Source organism: Gobio gobio (genome assembly GCF_949357685.1).
Source record: "Gobio gobio genome assembly, chromosome: 2".
Lineage (NCBI taxonomy): Eukaryota > Metazoa > Chordata > Actinopteri > Cypriniformes > Gobionidae > Gobio > Gobio gobio.
This window is the reverse complement of record NC_137098.1, coordinates 53,041,500-53,060,166: the sequence shown is the minus strand read 5'-3', so window position 1 is coordinate 53,060,166 and position 18,667 is coordinate 53,041,500. Positions and strand designations below refer to the sequence as shown.

The 18,667-nt window shown below is 40.3% G+C and overlaps 1 protein-coding gene across 3 annotated transcripts in view; it reads left to right on the top strand.

The window, feature by feature from the left end:
- Window positions 1-6,814: 6,814 nt before the first annotated feature.
- Window positions 6,815-18,667, top strand: part of svep1 (sushi, von Willebrand factor type A, EGF and pentraxin domain containing 1) — an 84,382-nt gene continuing 72,529 nt past the window's right edge. For all 3 annotated transcript variants that reach the window (XM_079810840.1, XM_079810841.1, XM_079810839.1), the window contains exon 1: window positions 6,815-7,831. In XM_079810840.1, the coding sequence (XP_079666966.1) occupies window positions 7,322-7,831 (510 nt within the window). In that variant the 5' untranslated portion in view covers window positions 6,815-7,321. The remainder of the gene's footprint in view (window positions 7,832-18,667) is intronic.

Below are 18,667 nucleotides of genomic sequence, written 5' to 3'. Positions count from 1 at the left end.
TGTTTTGCATCCTTCCCACTATGTTTCTTTGTGATAGTCAGTGTATTTAAATTTTTTTGTGGAGTAAGAGGCTGTCTTTTGTTTTGAATCAAAGGTAGGCGTTTCTGTGATCAATCATATTGGTATGGGATCCGTGTTTTCATCATCAGCACAATAGCAGAGTGTTAATTACATTTAACCATCATTGTTGAACTGATCATCACCCACTTTCATCATCTGATAATGATATTAAGAAAGCTTTAGCCATGCCTGTCACATCTTGAGTTTATAATACAACTTTAGTCCATTGTGTTTAGTCCCAACTAAATCATAATTTACTCACCTACATATTGTTTCAAACCTGTATGACTTTCTTTCATCTATGGAACATAAAAGAAAATATTTTGAGAAATGTCTCAGCTCCATACAGTGCAAGACCACGGTAACCAAAATTTGTAACCAAATGTCTTCAGTATATCTTCTTTTGTCTTTTGCATTTTAATAAAAGTTACACAGGTTTGGAACAACATGTGTGTAAAGGATGACCGAACTTTCATTATTGGATGAACTATCCCTTTAAATTCAGTTTTCCTGTCATATTTGTTTGCTTTTCTGGAATACTGTTTTTCCTTCTCCCTATTTGCCAGTTCGGTCTCTGCCCCTCAACCCAGTGTTCTCTGTTTTCACTCATCTCCTCACGCTCTCCTCAGCGTGATAATGTTTTTGGAACTCTGGTTCAATCCATGTCTCCTCTGTTCCCCCCTTTTTCTCTCCTCTCTAGCTCTGTTTTTCATTCCTATACTCTGCTTTCTCATCTGAGACATCCACTTTTGCACGTGCAAAAAGCAGAAGAAAATTTTTTTCTAGTCTGCAAATTAACAAATGACTCTGTCTTCAAGTGTGGAACAAGACAGAGTTATGTTGTGGGTATGCTGTGTTTAGTGAATGTGTGTCAGCTTGTCTTTCAGACGCTAGAGCACAGGAAAACACCCCCCCCCCCCTCTCTCATAAGTGTGTGAGAGAGGAACAACATGATTTTCCTATGCAATATTTCTTGGAATGGTCAAATCCTTCTCTCAAAACTGCAGCTGTAAAGAGTTTCACATTTCACACACGGAGCGTGGTTTGCTTCTCTGCATGCTTTATTATATATATATATATATATATATATATATATATATATATATATATATATATATATATATATATATATATATATATATATATTAACATAACTAATCATATGATAAACGCAGCTTTTCCTTTTGCAGATGTTATAATCTCACGTCACTGATGTATTATGATGTCACAACATAGTGTGGCCCATCATTCAGCCGCAGAGCTCATGAATTATTCATATTTACGTCAGAGATTGTGCTAAAAATATCTCTGAGAACCTGCACTACCACACCGATCGTTACATCTTTATGGTGGGCGCTGGCTGCTTGAGGACAGACACACAATGGGTACAAGTCCTTTTTTTCTCTAAATGCTGTTTCACAATAACCACAACAAAAATACTCTGAAAAGAAACATGTCTGAAAACACTGAATTCAGAATGTCAGAGTTGTTGTGTTTTGGACTAATGCTGGCCACAGTAGGCATTCCTGTGCACTGTGAAAAAAACCCTATTCAGTTTAAGCAGATAGATAATTATTAAGCCTTGGAAACACATATAAAGTTTCAGGAATTTATAATGTAGGCTATTATAATTTTTTTTTAAAGCCTTTAAAAAAGCAAATAAGCTTTGTTCACATTCATGAATTATTGATTTGGGCCTAATGGATGGAGCTAGAATATCCAACCACACCATAACCAGAACTCTATCCCTACACCCCATTAGACATCTAGAGAGGCGGAGCTGGACATCATTTGACTCTTCAGTGAGTACCAATTGAGTCCACCTCTGTGGACCTTGACCTAATTACAGTCCCTCCTGAAAAACGAGATTATGCGATCGCATGATTTAATGCATAATCAGCCAAAGTCTGCATATTTATGCAGGGGCCGAATTTTTTCAAACACGCCGCACTTTCGCCGCATAAATTGCCTATATCCGCGTGCAAAATATGCTGGGCTAGCATGATTTCATAATCCCTGCATTTTCGTTGCAAAAAAGTCATATATATTAGCAGAAAGTTGAAAAATGTTTGTTTACTTCACACAAGAGCCGCCATTTCCCCCTATTGCCATGGGAACGTTTTGAAGTGACGTAATTACCCGACGCGAACGTCATCGAAAAGCTGCAAACCCCGTGGTGAAACCATAGATATCGGTGAAACCATGATGAAGCACGCAAATTCTCATTTAACAACAAAAATAAGAGCAAAAGACAGTTTCCCGGTGTGTTGCATCAAAACACTGCATCATGAAGCTTCGAAGCGCTATGAATCAGTGAGTCGATTCAGCGGTTTGGATCACTGATTCATAACGCTTCGAAGCTTCATGATGCCGTGTTTTGAAATTGGTCATCACTATATAAGTCGTTATTTAGGTTTTTTTGCGGACAAAAACTATTCTCGTCGCTTCATAAGTTATTCATAAGTTATTGTAGAACCACTGTAGTGAGATGGGCTTTGTAACAACGTCTTTAGTACCTTTTATGGGTCTTGAGAGTGCACAGTGCATTGTGCCAATGGAGGTCTTTCTGAGCCATCAGATTTCAACTAAAATATCTTCATTTGTGTTCCGAAGATGAACGGAGGTTTTACAGGTGAGGGGAAGTCATTAATGACAGAATTTTCATTTTTGGGTGAACTAACCCTTTAAGAGATTGCACTTTGTGCATTGGAAGCACTCAAATGTCTGTTTTGTATAGCTAAGAAAACGTGTCGCATAATCAAGGATTTTTGCCTGCAACAATCACAAAAAAAGCCACATTTTTCTGGAAGGACTGTAATTAGGTTTAGGAATAGGGTTATAACTGGGCTGGATCTTCAAGGCCAACCCATAATGTACAGAGAGGGGGAGCTGGATGTCAAGCTTCACCCATTGGCTCTGCAGTGAGTAAACTCTTGGTTAGCATGGCCTCATCAGCCTCTGCTGGTGAAAGCTGTAACTACAACATCTGGGTTTAAACAGCATCTTTTCCAATTGAGCATATAAAATGTAAATAAAATTGTTTGCAAGCAACGTTTAAATGGCAAATATTCTACTTTGGGGGTTATTAAAAATGAAGAGAGAAATGAAATGGAGTACTAAACTTGCTAATAGTGTTTTGTCATAATTTAGAAGCACATTGGCATAAACATGGCCTAACAAACATGGACAAATGGCTACAAAACTTCAGAATATCAAATAATGGCCCATGCAGGGTGTACACATGCATCTTTTCACCAATAGATGGAGCCAGTATGCTAAATTTAAACTCTTTTGGATTTGCAATGACACCTTTACTTTGTGTGGGCATGTGCTAATAAATCATAACAGGGACAGAAATTATTTTAGCAATCATTTTTACTCACATACCCAGCAATTACTTCTGTACTGTCTGGTTCCTATAATTGTTGATGGCAGGCATAGTTGGCTGTCATGGCAACAAAAAAAGTCCAACAGGTGTCAATTTTCAGTTTCTCTGGATTTACTTTTTATATGTAGTATAAATATGTGGGTAAAATTGAATTTTTTGTTTTTTCTATACTAAAACATTTCTTCCAAATTTTAAGTTAAAACATTGTAATTTAAGCATTTATTTGTTGAAAATGAACACTGGTCAAAAAAATTAAAAAGGTTTGCAGACCTTTAATAATGTTTTAACTTCAGGAGAGTCAACCCCTTAACTGTCACCATCTCACTAGCAGGACGCTTGTTGCCCTTTTTATTTATTGCCTTTTTTCGTATCACATATTTTAGTAATCATCATAATTAGGTATCATTCAAAAGCTCACAAACTCAAAATTTATTTAAAATACCATTTTGAAATTGGACGTTGCGTTACCATGGAAACAGTACTTTAAATTATTTTAGTGAGAAGTGTCAGGTTTCATGTAACACAATGTATTTTAACTACTTTATAATCAATTGTATCAAATTTATGATCAAAACCATTTCTAATCTTGACAAAACATATCGTCGGAAAGGTCTGAGTCTCAAGGTTCCACTATTTTGTGATAGAAGTGATATTTGGACAGAAAACTACTAATTTGTTACAGGAGAATGCATTAAAAAAAAATCTATGGAATGTGGGTGACACCCGGTGGCTACTTTTGGTACAGCGCCTAAACAAAATCTCATAGGAATTATTCACAAAAGATATATATTATTTTGTAAAATATATATTTGGTGACAGTTAAGTATTTCGCTTTCATGCATCTTGGCATGTTCGCTAGCATTCTTTCACATTGCTTGCGGGACTTTATGCCACTCCTGGCGCAATAAATTCAAGCAGCTTGGCTTGTTTTCTCGGCGTGTTGACTCCGATTGTTCGAATATTACAATTAAATAATACTTAAATCGATATGTCATCCTCAATAAACCCGTCTCCAGCGTGTTGCCTCCGATCATTCGAATATTGCACTTTAATAATTATTTAATCAACATCATCCTCAATAAACCCGTCTCCAGCATGTTGCCTCCGGTCCCTCGAATATCCTGATCCATTATGACCTCTGAGCTGTAAAGCTGCCAGAATAATAATAATAATAATAATAATAATAATAATAATAATAATAATAATAATAATAATAATAAGCTGTTTGTTAATTGGTCAGAGGAGAACTGGCACCCCGACTGAGCCTGGTTTCTCCCAAGGTTTATTTTTCTCCATTAGGTCACCTAATGGGGTTTTGGTTTCCTTGCCACTGTTGCCTCTGGCTTGGCGTGCTCAGTTGGGGACACTAAATTTTTCAACTAAACATCGAAATAAATCGAATTAATAAACTAAATTAACCATTTAAACAAAATTACTGATCTAATTATTGATCTAAAGCCCACACTGTCACTGTATGATAATTGAAATGAACTGATGACATCAGCGTTTTTTCCAGAATGGCTATACAGATTAATTATACATAATTATGCTGCATTATTTTCCTGTTTAACACTGTAAAGCTGCTTTGAAACAATCTACATTGTTAAAAGCGCTATATAAATAAAGTTGACTTGACTTGTTTTAATGGCTTGTGACCATCTTCCTTATGATCACACGGGCATGGGGTTCAGGTCTGGAGTTTGGGCTGGCTATGACAGGGTCTTAATCTGGTGGGCCTCCATCCATGTCCACCAAATTTTTTTCAGGGTAACCTTGTGCATGGCTTGAGTCACGCGTCCATGACAAAGACAGATCTGCCTGATTCTGATGTTCAATTGTTCCAGTTTCCAGCTTTGCCCAACACCTGGTCCTCTAAGGGTTAGACATAGACCTGGAGAGGCCTACACCCCACAGTGTCTCATACCCATGGAGGATTGGTGATGATCTAAGGGCTCTTTGGAAAGGCTGGAATCGGGCAGATCCATCTTTGTGAAAGACATACAAGGTTATCCTAGAAGAAAAAAGCTTCCTTCTGCTCTGACAATGTTCCCCGACTCAACAGATTGGTTTTGCAAAATAGTTTCACTGGCAATTATGACAAACACTGAAATTCTCAAAAGTCAACAGCTGGATAACAAGTACCCTTTATTAACCTGTAGAGGGCACTATTCTATAATTTTTACGTTTTTACATGCTTTGCCAAGTAATTAATGGGGAAAAGGGCTTTATCCAACTATCCTGTTAAAATTAGATGCATCAAAACAAGCAAAGATATCACTTTTGAGATCTGTATATTTAATTATGCACCAGCAAAGTGCTTTACACTAATGTAACACGGAATTAAGTGTTTGTCTCATCTTGACATATCTTGTTTGGATAAATGTCAAGAATGTGTCACCATCACATCACTTCTGCTAATCAGATGAAAGACAGAAGATGCATGTGTATAACTAGCAATGTGTGTGCGTGTGTGTGTACAGTATATCATGTTAGCATGCAAGACGAATATATGTAAAAGTAATGTATATATATATATATAAAATGTTTGTGCTCCTTTAAGCAGAAAGCATCAGCTGCTCGGACACAAGCAAGCCAAACACCATTATCCTCTCATTGCTCTCAGGCACAAAGTTCACAGTCAACTTTATAGACCTCACTTAACACTCAGCATGTTGTTTCAGGCAAGAATCAGTAGCTTTCTGTGCTATAATCTCACAATACTGCAAATCCTTGTCTGTTTTGTCCGGTCAAAGCAATGACAGCTGGGATTCTTCACACATGGTGTTCATTTGTATTAATTTAAAAAGTTTTAGTCTGGCTCAAAATGCTCTGTTATACAGCCAAACTGTTGCCGGCCCACCTAAAACTGCGTTAAGCATTGAGACTTTGTTTTGGTTACAGATAAAAATCACAAAAGAGAGGAGAACGAATAAAAGAGACAGAGAGTGTGGGGGGGGTTCTACTTGAGATTTCTCTCCTCAAAAGACCACCAAGAGGAAACAAGAGGAAGTAATAAAGACTGCAGGCCCTGCTTACAAAACACTATGACATGTGGACTCTTAATATAACGTTGCTTCAATTTAAAACCTGGTAACAGCTTTTCTGCTTGTCAAATGAATTGTGTTGCTTTTCTATCCATTACATGCTTGTTTTGTCTACAGCCCCTGCCATCTATTCTCATTAGCGGATGGTTCTCTTGGTATCTGCCTGGTGGTTTGGTGAGAGTGTTCGTCCGAGAGCAGATGATTGCCAGACATATGGATTTGATCAACAAGCCCCGTGCTAATGTTTTCTTTGGGCATGTTGACAGGCCGATAGACAAACGTCTCTCTCTCTCTCTCTCTCTCCCTTACACACACACTTATTCTCTCACAAAGGCATTGGCTGACGGACAGTCTGGAGTGCTCCAATGACACACAACCAAACCCAGGCACTCCAGGACAAGCAGAGGAAAAAGAAAGAGAGAAGGGGAGAACAAGTAAGGAACAAGAAAGAGAACGGGACGAAAAGAAAAAGAGAGAGACACTCACGCCTCTAACTGCCCATTTTTTTCCTCCTCCGCTGCTGCTCTCTCCCTCTTGCTTCTCACTCCTTCCCTTAGTCTCACACCAGCACACACACACACCCTCTCTCATTCTCACCGAACTTTTTTTCACTGTCTCGCTCTTCTTAAATGATTTTGAGAGAGAGGGGGGAGACGCATTTGGAGGGTGTCTGAAATGCAGGAGCTCCACAGATGCCGGAGACCCACGGAGAAATAGGAGACTCACTCTGCTTGGAAAAGATAGAGAAAACAAAAGAGAAACAACAGGAGGACTGCAACAAACTTGCACCACTTAACCACTATTGGACGCTGGTGCTTGTGGCATTATCATGGTGACGCTAAGGCTTACATTGACTTTAAGGTTCACCTTACTGCTCCTGTACTGGTCAGGCTGTACCTGGCCGAGCCAGGCTCAGCAGCGGTCCCTACAGGCTTTGCGTCAGGCGGCCCATACCCGGCAAAACCTCTCTGAGAGTGCAGAGAGCAAAGTAGAACGTCTCGGCCAGGTTTTCCGAAGGAACGTGCGTCTTCTTCGGGAGCGAGGAGGTTGTCTGGATCTGGTCTTTCTCGTGGACGAGTCGTCCAGCGTGGGAGCTTCCAACTTTGGGAGCGAGCTGCGATTTGTGCGGAAGCTGCTGTCAGATTTTCCGGTGGCGCCTGAGGCAACACGTGTATCGCTGGTGACATTTAGCTCCAAGAGCCATGTGGTTACAAGAGTGGACTACGTGTCTGCACCCAAAGCCCACCAGCACAAATGCTCTCTCTTCAGCAGAGAGATCCCCTCCATCACCTACAGAGGAGGTGGCACCTACACCAGGGGGGCTTTCCAGCGTGCAGCGGTAAGAGCAGCTGTGTAATCACATTGTTCGAGTTGTCACATTGTCAGTATAGATGTGAGAAACTATTCTGAATGAAACGCAATATATAAAAGAGGAATAAATTAAAGTAATTGAGTAGGGGGAGCGGGGCGGAGGCTGCAAGAAACATTAAGTCAGTGTACAATCTAGATTGAGTTGATGAATGTTCAGGCTTTGATTTTTGTTGAATATATTCCATATTCTTTCATTGCTCTTTAATGTTCTTCAACAAATGGATGAATAGATAGCTACTGATTCTAAATCTCTGAAGCACATTTAGCAGAAACAGAACTGCAAAGTCAAAATGATGGATGAACAACACAAAAGTCTCCATTCCTGATAAGGTACCTCCAGATGTCATCTCTAAGTTAACACCACATGGTTTCCTGTGCACTCTAATCTGGGAAAGATAACCACAGTGAGCATCGATCTATGCAGGACTGTCTAGAACAGTAGGTCACACTTTTGTTAGTAAACTCTACCTAAATACTTTGGGATAGTGAAAGACAGGTTTTATGGTTTCACGTTGGAACTATTTGAGAACTTTAGGATCCAGCAGGAAGGATAAGATAGTAGCAGTGACAACTCATACCAAACAATTTTTTTTTTTTAACTAACCCTGTCTCACTTAACAGCAACGCTATAAATCGCAGAAAAATGATTTATTGCAGCCTACTGCAGCTTCTACTCCCTTTTTCCGTTACAAATGATTATGACGTCCGTGTTTTCAGACATTTTTCTTGTCCTGAATGACATTTGTGGTTTGAAAAATGGTTTCGCTAACCCAGATCTGCAAATGTATTAAGTTGTTATGGAAGCACAGCAGGAAAGTCCTTTTGTTCGTGTGCAATTAATTGGCATTGCAGTCAAACTGTAATATTTCATGGGTTTTGGCTCCATTCGTTCAGTCTAAATGGCGTGGATGTCTGGAAGCTTTTACCAGACACATTTTCAATCTTTTAGTGCTGAGGTCGAAGGCCTTATCCACAGTTCTACTGCCCAGCCAAAGTGCACAGAAAGGCCATCTCTCTCTGATCAGATTTGCCTTTAAGCAAGAACATCCTCAATTGCCAAGCCTCTAATTCATTTACTCTACTTGATTTGGAGAATGAAATGTTGAGTAGGCTCTAAATGCATTATATTTTGCTACGGCTGATGATGGATAAAGGCTGCTTTGTGTAGTATCACAAAAACCCAACATGCTAATAAACAGCAGGGTGGGTAACCATTAAGCCTGATAAATTCAAATTTTAAATCGAGGGAGCAAACATGATGGAACAATTTAATTCAAACAGGATTCCAAATTATTGTTACAAAGCAGAATTAAAATGAATTGAACTTCAAAAAAACTGCAATTTTAACTACTTTTAACAATGTTTACCTTAACTATAAAGCAAAGTATGTCAAGACACACTTTGAATGTTGGTTTGACAAAACATTTAGAGAGAGAGAGGGCTAGCTAGATAGCAATCACTTCCACAACACAATAGGGCAATCTTTCTGTTCTTATCATTTCTCAGGTTCCCCTCATACTCCTGCTGCTTCTCCCTCTAACCTCAGCGTTTGTTCGCACTTAGTGGGCATCCTGGGTTGCCAGATCCCCAACTCCATTCCATTTGCCAAACCAGAGCAGAACTAGCTCTCTATAAAGGTTCTTTATCTCTTTCTGCTGTCCTTTTGAATGTTAGCAAATGCTTTTAGTGCTTTCCAAATTCTTTGCCTGCTTTTCTGATCAGCCTCCATAGGGAGTCATTACATCGAAGTCCTTGACCAAATGGATTTGAAATTTCCGATGAATGCTCGAGTCAAGTAGGATTCTTCCTTTCCCCAGCAGGGATTCTATTTAGAAGGGAAAGTCTATGGAAATTCTACAAGCCCATTTTAAAACACACACATACCTACATACATGTATCAAGAATCAATTTGTTTTAATTCTTTCTGACTCTTCATGCCAATTTATCTCAATTAATATGGAGGTGAGAAGGGAGTGATATTTTTGTGTTATTGTTAGCATACATCCCTACATGACTCTTCCACCAACAATCCCTCATCAGAAATTCCAGAGAATGTTTCTTTTAAGTGCCATTGACCCCTCTGACCTGGTTTTTGAAGCACATGGCAGCAGGAGCGTTACTGTCATCGAGTCTAGACAGATCAACATGTCCAAATATCTCATATTGTGTCTGCAAAAACATCTGTCAGCAAGCCTCAGAATAATCTGTGCAAAAACCCGGGAAATAAAAGCAAAGAAACAGATAGGCCAGATGTCAAAAGACACAAATGTGATGTTTGTTGTTGATACAAATGACTGGAAATTAACTATGAATGCATTACAGGTACAATATTTTATCTCTATATTGTCAATGTCTACTTGAAGATCACGTTTTGTTTTGTTTCTTCAGAGAAACCAAGAAAGTCGTAACAATAAGAGAGAGAGAGCGCCTCTTTTTGGCCTTGCATGCACTAATGAAACTCTGGCACTTCCTAAGGCTGTATTTGTGTTATTAATTAAGACTGATTAGGGAGATCCTTATGAGAGACAGCCTGTACTCCACGAACCCTGATAAAACTGCCAGGAATGCCTTTAAACCAGCCTGAGAGCCACAGATTTGTCTGCAGACAACCAGATAAGGGCCATTCCGTCTTTAACTGTCTGAAGAAGCAACATGTTTTACAATGAATCAGTCCTAGTTAGGGGATGAACGGCAACTCTGAGTTGTGTTGAAGGAACATATTGCTTCTAATAGCTTTGCATTCTTTACAGTACCTTAAAGGGGCAATATGTCAACTTTAGAGACCCTTGTTATTAGCAACACCGGTGGGATTAAGTGACATTTATCGGCGACACTTTAACTTACATTTACTGTATATTGATTGTCTTAGTTTGTGATAACTCCTTATCAATGCAACATAATTCAGAAAAGTGGGAACGAAGCACAAGAGAATGTTTGGTTGGAAGAGACGGTGGTGTTGTACAGAAATACACGATAGAGACCTGCATTTTGTGACCCATAGTGGCTTTGTGGCAAGCACTTAGCATGTGGGACCGGATATCGTTGATCCCCATCGAGGCTACGCTAATCGCCTTCCAACACACTACAGTACGCCTCACGGTTATTCCCAGAGACAGCCCTCAGCCATGGTTCCAACTTCTTATCATCCAACAATTTGCATGAAAACTTGCATTTCCCAATTAGTCAACAATGTTGTTTAAAGGGGTGATGAATTGAGAAATCAACTTTCCCTTGAGCTTTTGATATATAAAAGGTCATGGTAATATAAGAATATCCTGTAAGTTTCAGAGCTGAAAACTTCCTTGTTAGTCAAAAAAAAAGCTTTTATTACACACCAGGCCCAGCAAACGATCGATTTCAGAATGTGCCCGGCTATGACATGAGAGTGTAGTGATGCACCGCCTCAACAGAAGAAGAACAATGCCTGATTCTGTAGCCCCGCCCACCGACTCGTGCCACTAACATGACAGCTAAGAGCAGCATAGAGCTAAACAGCATCGAATTTCTAAGCAGTAAACATACCACATAAGCTTTTCGGATTCGGATTTTTAAGCATTCGGATTTAGGGCTGCTCGATTATGGAAAAAATCATAATCACGATTATTTTGGTCAATATTGAAATTACGATTATGTAACACGATTATTTCACATGACTTTGGGAATGTTGCATTTATTAAAAAGACACCTTTCAACAATTCAATTGAAATTGTAACATTTGTTGTACTTTTTGAACTATTAAAATAAATAATATAACATATATTCAAATCAAAGTATAAAAGTATTCAAGTAAAAATGATAACCACAAATAAATAAGATCAACAATATGGTTCGGCTAGATATGCTTTTCAGGTTTTTCAGGTACGTCTAACATTAGTTTTCAGGTACAGAAATGCATGGGAGTGATGTCCTTGTCTTTTGTTGTTTGACATTAAACAGACAGCAGGCTACTGCCCCTTTAAGACCTAATGCATGGATATGCGTCGTCTTTCTCGACTGTATAAAGTTGTATATACAGACTATGTCTGCTAGGATACTCATCAAGATGGACGTTGACATACGTTTTGTGTGAGTTTGTCCGTTCAAGAGCAAGACTTGAAAGAGAACTTTGCGCGCTGTGAGACGTGTGCGCGCTATCGGATGAGTGCACAGAGATTTTCTCACAGCGCGCGCTACTTCTCATTCGCGTCTTCTGGCACTAAACCCGGGTGATGACGGCGAAAATGACTGGTCACATTCGAAAATATAGCAGCACTCGCATGCATTGAACAAAGTTTACAAAGAGAGAATTATTTGAAAAATATGAAGGAAAAAAAAGGACGTTTACACGGCACCCCTGCTCTCGCTAGTTTTTGTTTCTTTATTAGATTGTCATAGGTCACTCTCTCTGTGTTTAATTTTCAAGTGGTTAACGGTCCCATGGCATGGCATTTTTCTATTATTTTATAATGTTTCCTGAGGTGTACTTATATTGTTAGTATGATTTTTACATCATAAAATATCATAATTTAGAAATAAAAGGCATTTTTTCTATACTGCTGTTTGCCCTGTGGCTGAAGGCCCTGTTACAAGAGGCGTGTCTGATGTGAGACTTCAGTAAAAACGCCCACTGTTGTGATTGGCTGACATCTTTGCATTTGATATGAGCAGAGGGGGCGTGGTTTAACGAGGTATACGAGGCACGAGCTGCTGCCAGAGAGACGGATGGACCGGAGTTCACTTCACATCGGTTCTGTCAGTCTCAGTTCAGTGAACTGTTTTAGTTACAGCATATACTTCAGGTTATTAGTCTATTTCTAGTCGGAGGGGCTGTCACTCATGTCAGAAAGTTAGTAACTTTAGTAAATTATGGATCAGCGCTGACTGGAGACGCGAACTGTTTAGAACGATTCAGTCCGATTTGGTGAACTGATTCGGTTCACTAAAAAGAACCGGTTCAAAAGAAAGATCGTTCGCGAACCGGACATCACTAACGTACCAGAGACTGAGCTCAGCGATTGCTAACAAAGTTATTTATAGTAACTACTGAGTTATGAGAGCGCTGTCAGTCAGCGCGAGTTTATTGTGTTTGTATTTGAGAGTTCTGAATAAACACGAGTCCCAGTCACGCCGAGTCCGTCTTCATCATTATTACCAACTTTGTAACACATGCAAAGTCCCATTACAGCTGTCGAGATGAACGAGTTACGAGTAAGTGTTGATAATACCATTATTTTTAGATGTTCCTATCATATGGAAAGCATCAGTGACGCGCATTGAGTAAGTTACACAGCGCAAACAAAGACACAACAGCAGTAATCGAATGTAATCCAGTTTATTGTGGGAATAGCTGGCTAGCCTAGCCCAGATACCCTCACGCTTACCCCCCTTCTGCTTAATCTCGCGCCGCGTTTGGTGCCTCCGCTGTGGGCCAGATGCAGTACTGGGGGTCGGGGATGTTGGAAGCCGACCGGACAGTGCAGCCCGAGCTTCGGCGTGTGTGAGGTTTATCTCTAAAGATGTGACTCTGCATGTTGAGCAGAAACGACTATGCACATTTTAGAACCGATAGACGCGACGAGGACGTACAAAAAGACTCACGACCTGAGAGAGTTTGTGGCTTCGGGAGGGGCGGATGTGCGCGTGCACGTTTCATTCAGAACGCAAGACAAAATAAGAGTGTTCTTGCAAAACTGAACAAGGCAAAATTATCGTATTTTCTCGATTGTACTATTTTGGTGATCGTTGGGAGCCAAAATCGAAATCGAAATCGAAATTCAATTAATTGCACAGCCCTATTCGGATTCCAATATTATGAATGCATGGATGAACTTTATTTTTAATGAATATCCAGCTCACGTGGGGAAGACACGGAGTCGTTTGTAAACAAGAGACTGGATATGCAGACAGGATAAGATTACATGAACGAATGAAGCAACACACTAATGTGAGTAAAAAAAAGTTTTTTTATATGTGATAGTATTGCATTGTTACAGATCGTTTGATATCTATGGATTATGTGTACGTGCCTAACAGAGCATACCTTAGCACGCTGTCACAAGCCGGAGAATACTTTATTTGTGGTGTTCTTGGTTCATTACTGTCTTGATGTGCGTTATTCACTCTCTTGACTTGATATTTGAAGGCCGTGTGTGTGTGTGTGTGTGTGTGCGATTCGCGGTTATATTCAGCGATCGGGCGGGCCAAGTAACGTTAATAAAAAAAATATAATTTCAATCAATCGCGGGTGGATGAGAGATGAATAATTGTTTTTGTTTGATAAAGACATTTTGCGAGCCCTGGCTGTGGGCTGGGCGATTCATTCCGGTTGCCGTTTGCCACACGCTGTCACTGACAGGGGGAGCATGAAGCTCATTAAATATGCAAATCTTATCCAATCCTAGCCGTGGGCGTTTACATCCAAGTCTTCAGTGCGGCACGCCCATCAAAACTGAGCGTGTCTTGAGAGAGCCTCAAAACCAGGTCAGAAAATAGCCTATTACTTATTCATTATGATGTTTTTGAATGTAGAAAACCATGCGAACGCAATAAGTTGACCTCAGAGAACAGTATAAAAAAAAAAAAAAGCCAGTTCATGACCCCTTTAACAACCGGGCATTAAGGGTTCTGTGCTATCAGGGCTCCAGACAAACCTTTTTTACAAGGACCACTGTAGCCACTTACTGAAAATTTTAGGAGCACACCTAAAAATCAAGCTGCAGCACAGTTACTCACATTTCCCTCCATTTTGACATTTTTTTCCATTGTTTTACTGAGAAATGCCTTATTGGTAATAAATAGACTTAACTTAAAGAAATAACAAAGTGCAGTTTTATTTTAATTTTGCACAGCCCCAGATTAACATTTGAGGGCAGCATTATCATTCATAATGTCTAAATAATATTTCAAAAGCAAAACGTTTGAAAATATATATAAGGAAGTGGAACTGGTAGCCACCTTCTGGTTACAATGGTAAATTAATGTTTTTTTTTAATTTTTAAGTAAGTGTGAGTTTTCCTACACCGTGAAACTTAGTTTTATAAATGGGGGTAATTTTTGGTAATAACGGAGAACTCTGTGCTGAATCTGAATTCTTCTCACTAGATCTCAAAGCGATGTTCTTAATTCTGTGACGAATTAAAATGCTTTTCCTTCCTGGATCTCCCCGCGCTGTGAAGTAACAGTGTCGCGTGATCAAGAACGGCTTGTGCTCGCTGCACTGACATTAGTCCGAACTGATAAACGGTCTGTGAAGCACAAATGAGTAGCTCGGTTTCGTTCCGCTTTCATTATGTTTGCCATTTCCATGTTGGGCAAAGTCGTGGTGGTCGCGCCAGCGCAACCGCTAACAAAATTGTGCTTGCACAGGCAGGAAAAATGGTCGCAGTCTGGAGCCCCATCACGCAAGCAGTGCAGTCAGTCAGTGAGCGCGGTAAGAGATGACGTCAAATCTTCTTCTTATTATTTCTTTTTATGGCTGTTGGCAAACAACTTTTTAGTGTGCATTACCGCCACCTTGACGTCAAATCTAGCGGGATTCCATAATGAAATATTCCATGGAATGGAGCCCTGCCCCCACACTCCTACCACTGAGGGTGAGCTCGGCCTCTGCTGACTCTTTTGACAACTCAGCCGACCCATTGGCTGCACCTTGGCTCCATGCTCCCTCATCTCCACTGTGGCCCGTCGTCCCCTCCATCTCCGCCTTGGTCAGGCCTCACCCTAGTTCTACCATACGATTCCTGGCTTCCGGTTCCACCTCTTCCCACCATCCCTTTGGCTCCACCAGGCTCCGCCTTTCCTCCGGCTCCAGCGTTGTCCTCTGTTGCACTGGCTCCACAGTAGTATTCTGGATCCCCACCTCCGCCTCCGCCTCAGTCCCATGAGCCATCAGCTCCACCTTGGCTCTCCAGTCCTGTGGTGTCACCCTGGCTCAGTGTCTCCTAGGCTCCATCTGGGACTCCATCGCAGGTAACCGCATTCCTGGTACCTCCTCTCAGGTATCCACCTTGGCTCCTCCCTCTGGCTCCACCGTTGTCCTCTGTTGCACCGGCTCCACAGCAGTATTCTGGATCCCCACCTCCGCCTCAGTCCTATGAGCGTCCAGCTTCACCTTGGCTCTCCAGACCTGTGGTGTCACCCTGGCTCCGTGTCTCCCAGGCTCCGTCTGGGTCTCCACCGTGGCCGGCTCCATCGCAGGTGATGGCCTGGCTACTCCTGCTCCTGCCTCATCCCACATTCCACTCCCCCATGGACAGTTTTGCCTCCCCTGACTGTTTTCATCCCTCTCCTTTTCCTCGTCCTCCTCCGGAACCCCCACCCTCCCTCCTTAGTTGGGACTGCCTGTTATTTCAATTAACTGTTTCCTTTTGAGTTATTCTTGTCATGCCCTTCATTATATACGGACACACGTAACAGTCCCGAGTCCTTCACTTAAAAATTAAGTCTACTACAGGCTTATATAGACAACCGAGGACATCAGGCAATGTCTTGTTTTAAGTTTCGATTCAAGATATTTAGCTACCCAAAAAAGGGATGGACCTACAAATATTGACAGCATAAGACAAGAGAAAAAGAGTCTTATTGTCTGGGACACACATGTGACGGTAAAATGTAATGAATGCAATGTGATGGCATGAGAAAACCTTCATCTGTTCCTCATCCATCAGTTGTCCAGCATTTCAGAATACTCAGGGAAGCAGAACGTTATAGCTTGGTAAAATCACATCTCATGTTATTGTTTCTTTGTCCACAGTAGGCAAAAATAACCAAAAAATATCATATCACCATTTATTAAATTAACCAAAAAGAAGCAGGGCCCTCATTTTTTATGGGTTTATGACCATTTATATGGATGGACCTCCTCTGGTTGTTGAGTGGTTCTCATCCAGGGGTCCAGGGCTAACTAGAAACAATAACATGAGATGTGATTTTACCAAGCTATAACGTTTGACATTGGTCAACATGTGTTGTTTGAATAGTGCTATACAAATAAAGCTGACACTGACATTGACAAAGAGGGCCCTCAGATAACTTCCTAGAGGGCTTCAGGATGACTTAAAATTAGGGGTGCACAGATTGATCGGCAACCGATCTCTATCTGCCGATAATCACTTCATGAACCAATCGCATACTGACGACACATAAAAACCCGCACCTGCCGTGAGAGCTGGGGCATGATATGCAGCGAGACCGTCTCATTCTCTTTCCGGCGCGGGTAAAATGATTATAATGCTGAAGGTGAGGTACAATTCATATTTCTATATTAAATAACTTAAGCAGTCATTTGAAACCTTTCTGTGAGACGTAAGTTCACAAACAGCGCGAGTGAATCACCGCGTGCGCTCTCTCTCTCTCCCTTTCAAAATGCTCAAATGGCTGCGCATCGCATCTGCACTAAAATCAAGCTGCACAGTTGACACAGGATTTGCCACTTGCACAATCGAGGCAGTGTCGCATCGTCACTAAAGTTTATCATTTGCATTTATTTTTAAGTCTTGCCAGTGTTCAAACCGCTCAGCTCTCGCGCGCTCTCCAGACCGTGAGCGTGCGCGCACACAAACACACACACACACACAGGCCATCTCACAAAAAGCTTGCAAGTACAAATTACGCTGAAATTGCAAAATACACACAAATGTATGTACTAAATGACCGCCTTGACGAGTATGCACGTAAACCCGGTCGTGACTCGCGAGTGAGCGTTTGTGCAACTGTAACTGTATCCGTGTTCGCTCTTAAAGTGACAGCATTCGAATAAACTGCTGCTGTCTCTGAGTTTCTCTTTGTCTTGTGTTGTTTGATGAACCTTTATGACACTCACTGCTCTTGAATGACTAACTTTTGCAACCTTAAGTGTAAGGATTAATCTAATTTAATTTATTCAGGGAAGACCAATATTAATTTACATTTCTTATTAAATGTCTTTAGTATTTCTTACCTCAATACTAATGTTAGACCTACCTGAAAATTTGTTTTTAAAAACAAAAATGCACTGCATGATCAAATATTTAGGTGAGATAATTATATACATGTATTATATACATTTATTTGGGAAAGATGGCCTACAGTAGCCTTAAATTATCTAATTTTCTAAAAGAAACACGGTGGTTCTTCAAGATCTTGACTCTAGCCTATTTCTACAGTTTTTTTTTCTCAATACAGTTAATTTAGAGTTAGTTTCATTTCTACAAATGGTGCAAACTGCAAGATTATAGATAAAAGATTGCCATTCCCCTGCCATTCTGTGATCGGCAGTGATCGGCAATCGGCAGATCATGATCTTGGTGATCGGTAATCGGTGATCGGCCCCAAAAATGCTGATCGGAGCATCTCTACTTAAAATGATTTAAAATAAGACAAAACAAGCATTAAAATAAGCTAAAACAAGTAAAAAACTAAATCAAAATATTATTTTGTATTCATTTCTACATATTTGGAATGACTGACTGGATAAATTAAGTATCCTAATTTTAAAAGTGTGATTTCTGGACATGGAAAAGTCATAACAAATTATGCCAAGTTCTAAAATATTTTAATCGGTTAGAAAATGTAAAAAATATATTTTTAAAAAATCTTTATCATTAACATTTATCCAGTACATCACAAACAACTGGAAAATTCATGGGACCTTTGAATGTTTTTTGTGAACAATGGGGGCCTTGAAGTGAAAAAGGTCAAGAACTACTGCTATAGAGACCTGATGATGTTCCTGCTCATTTGGTAACCAAACACTCTGTAGCTACTGAGACAGAACATAAATTATTTCACAGTAATACAACTTTTGTGACTATAAATGTCTCGCCTGCAGTTTTCACCTCACGGCAAA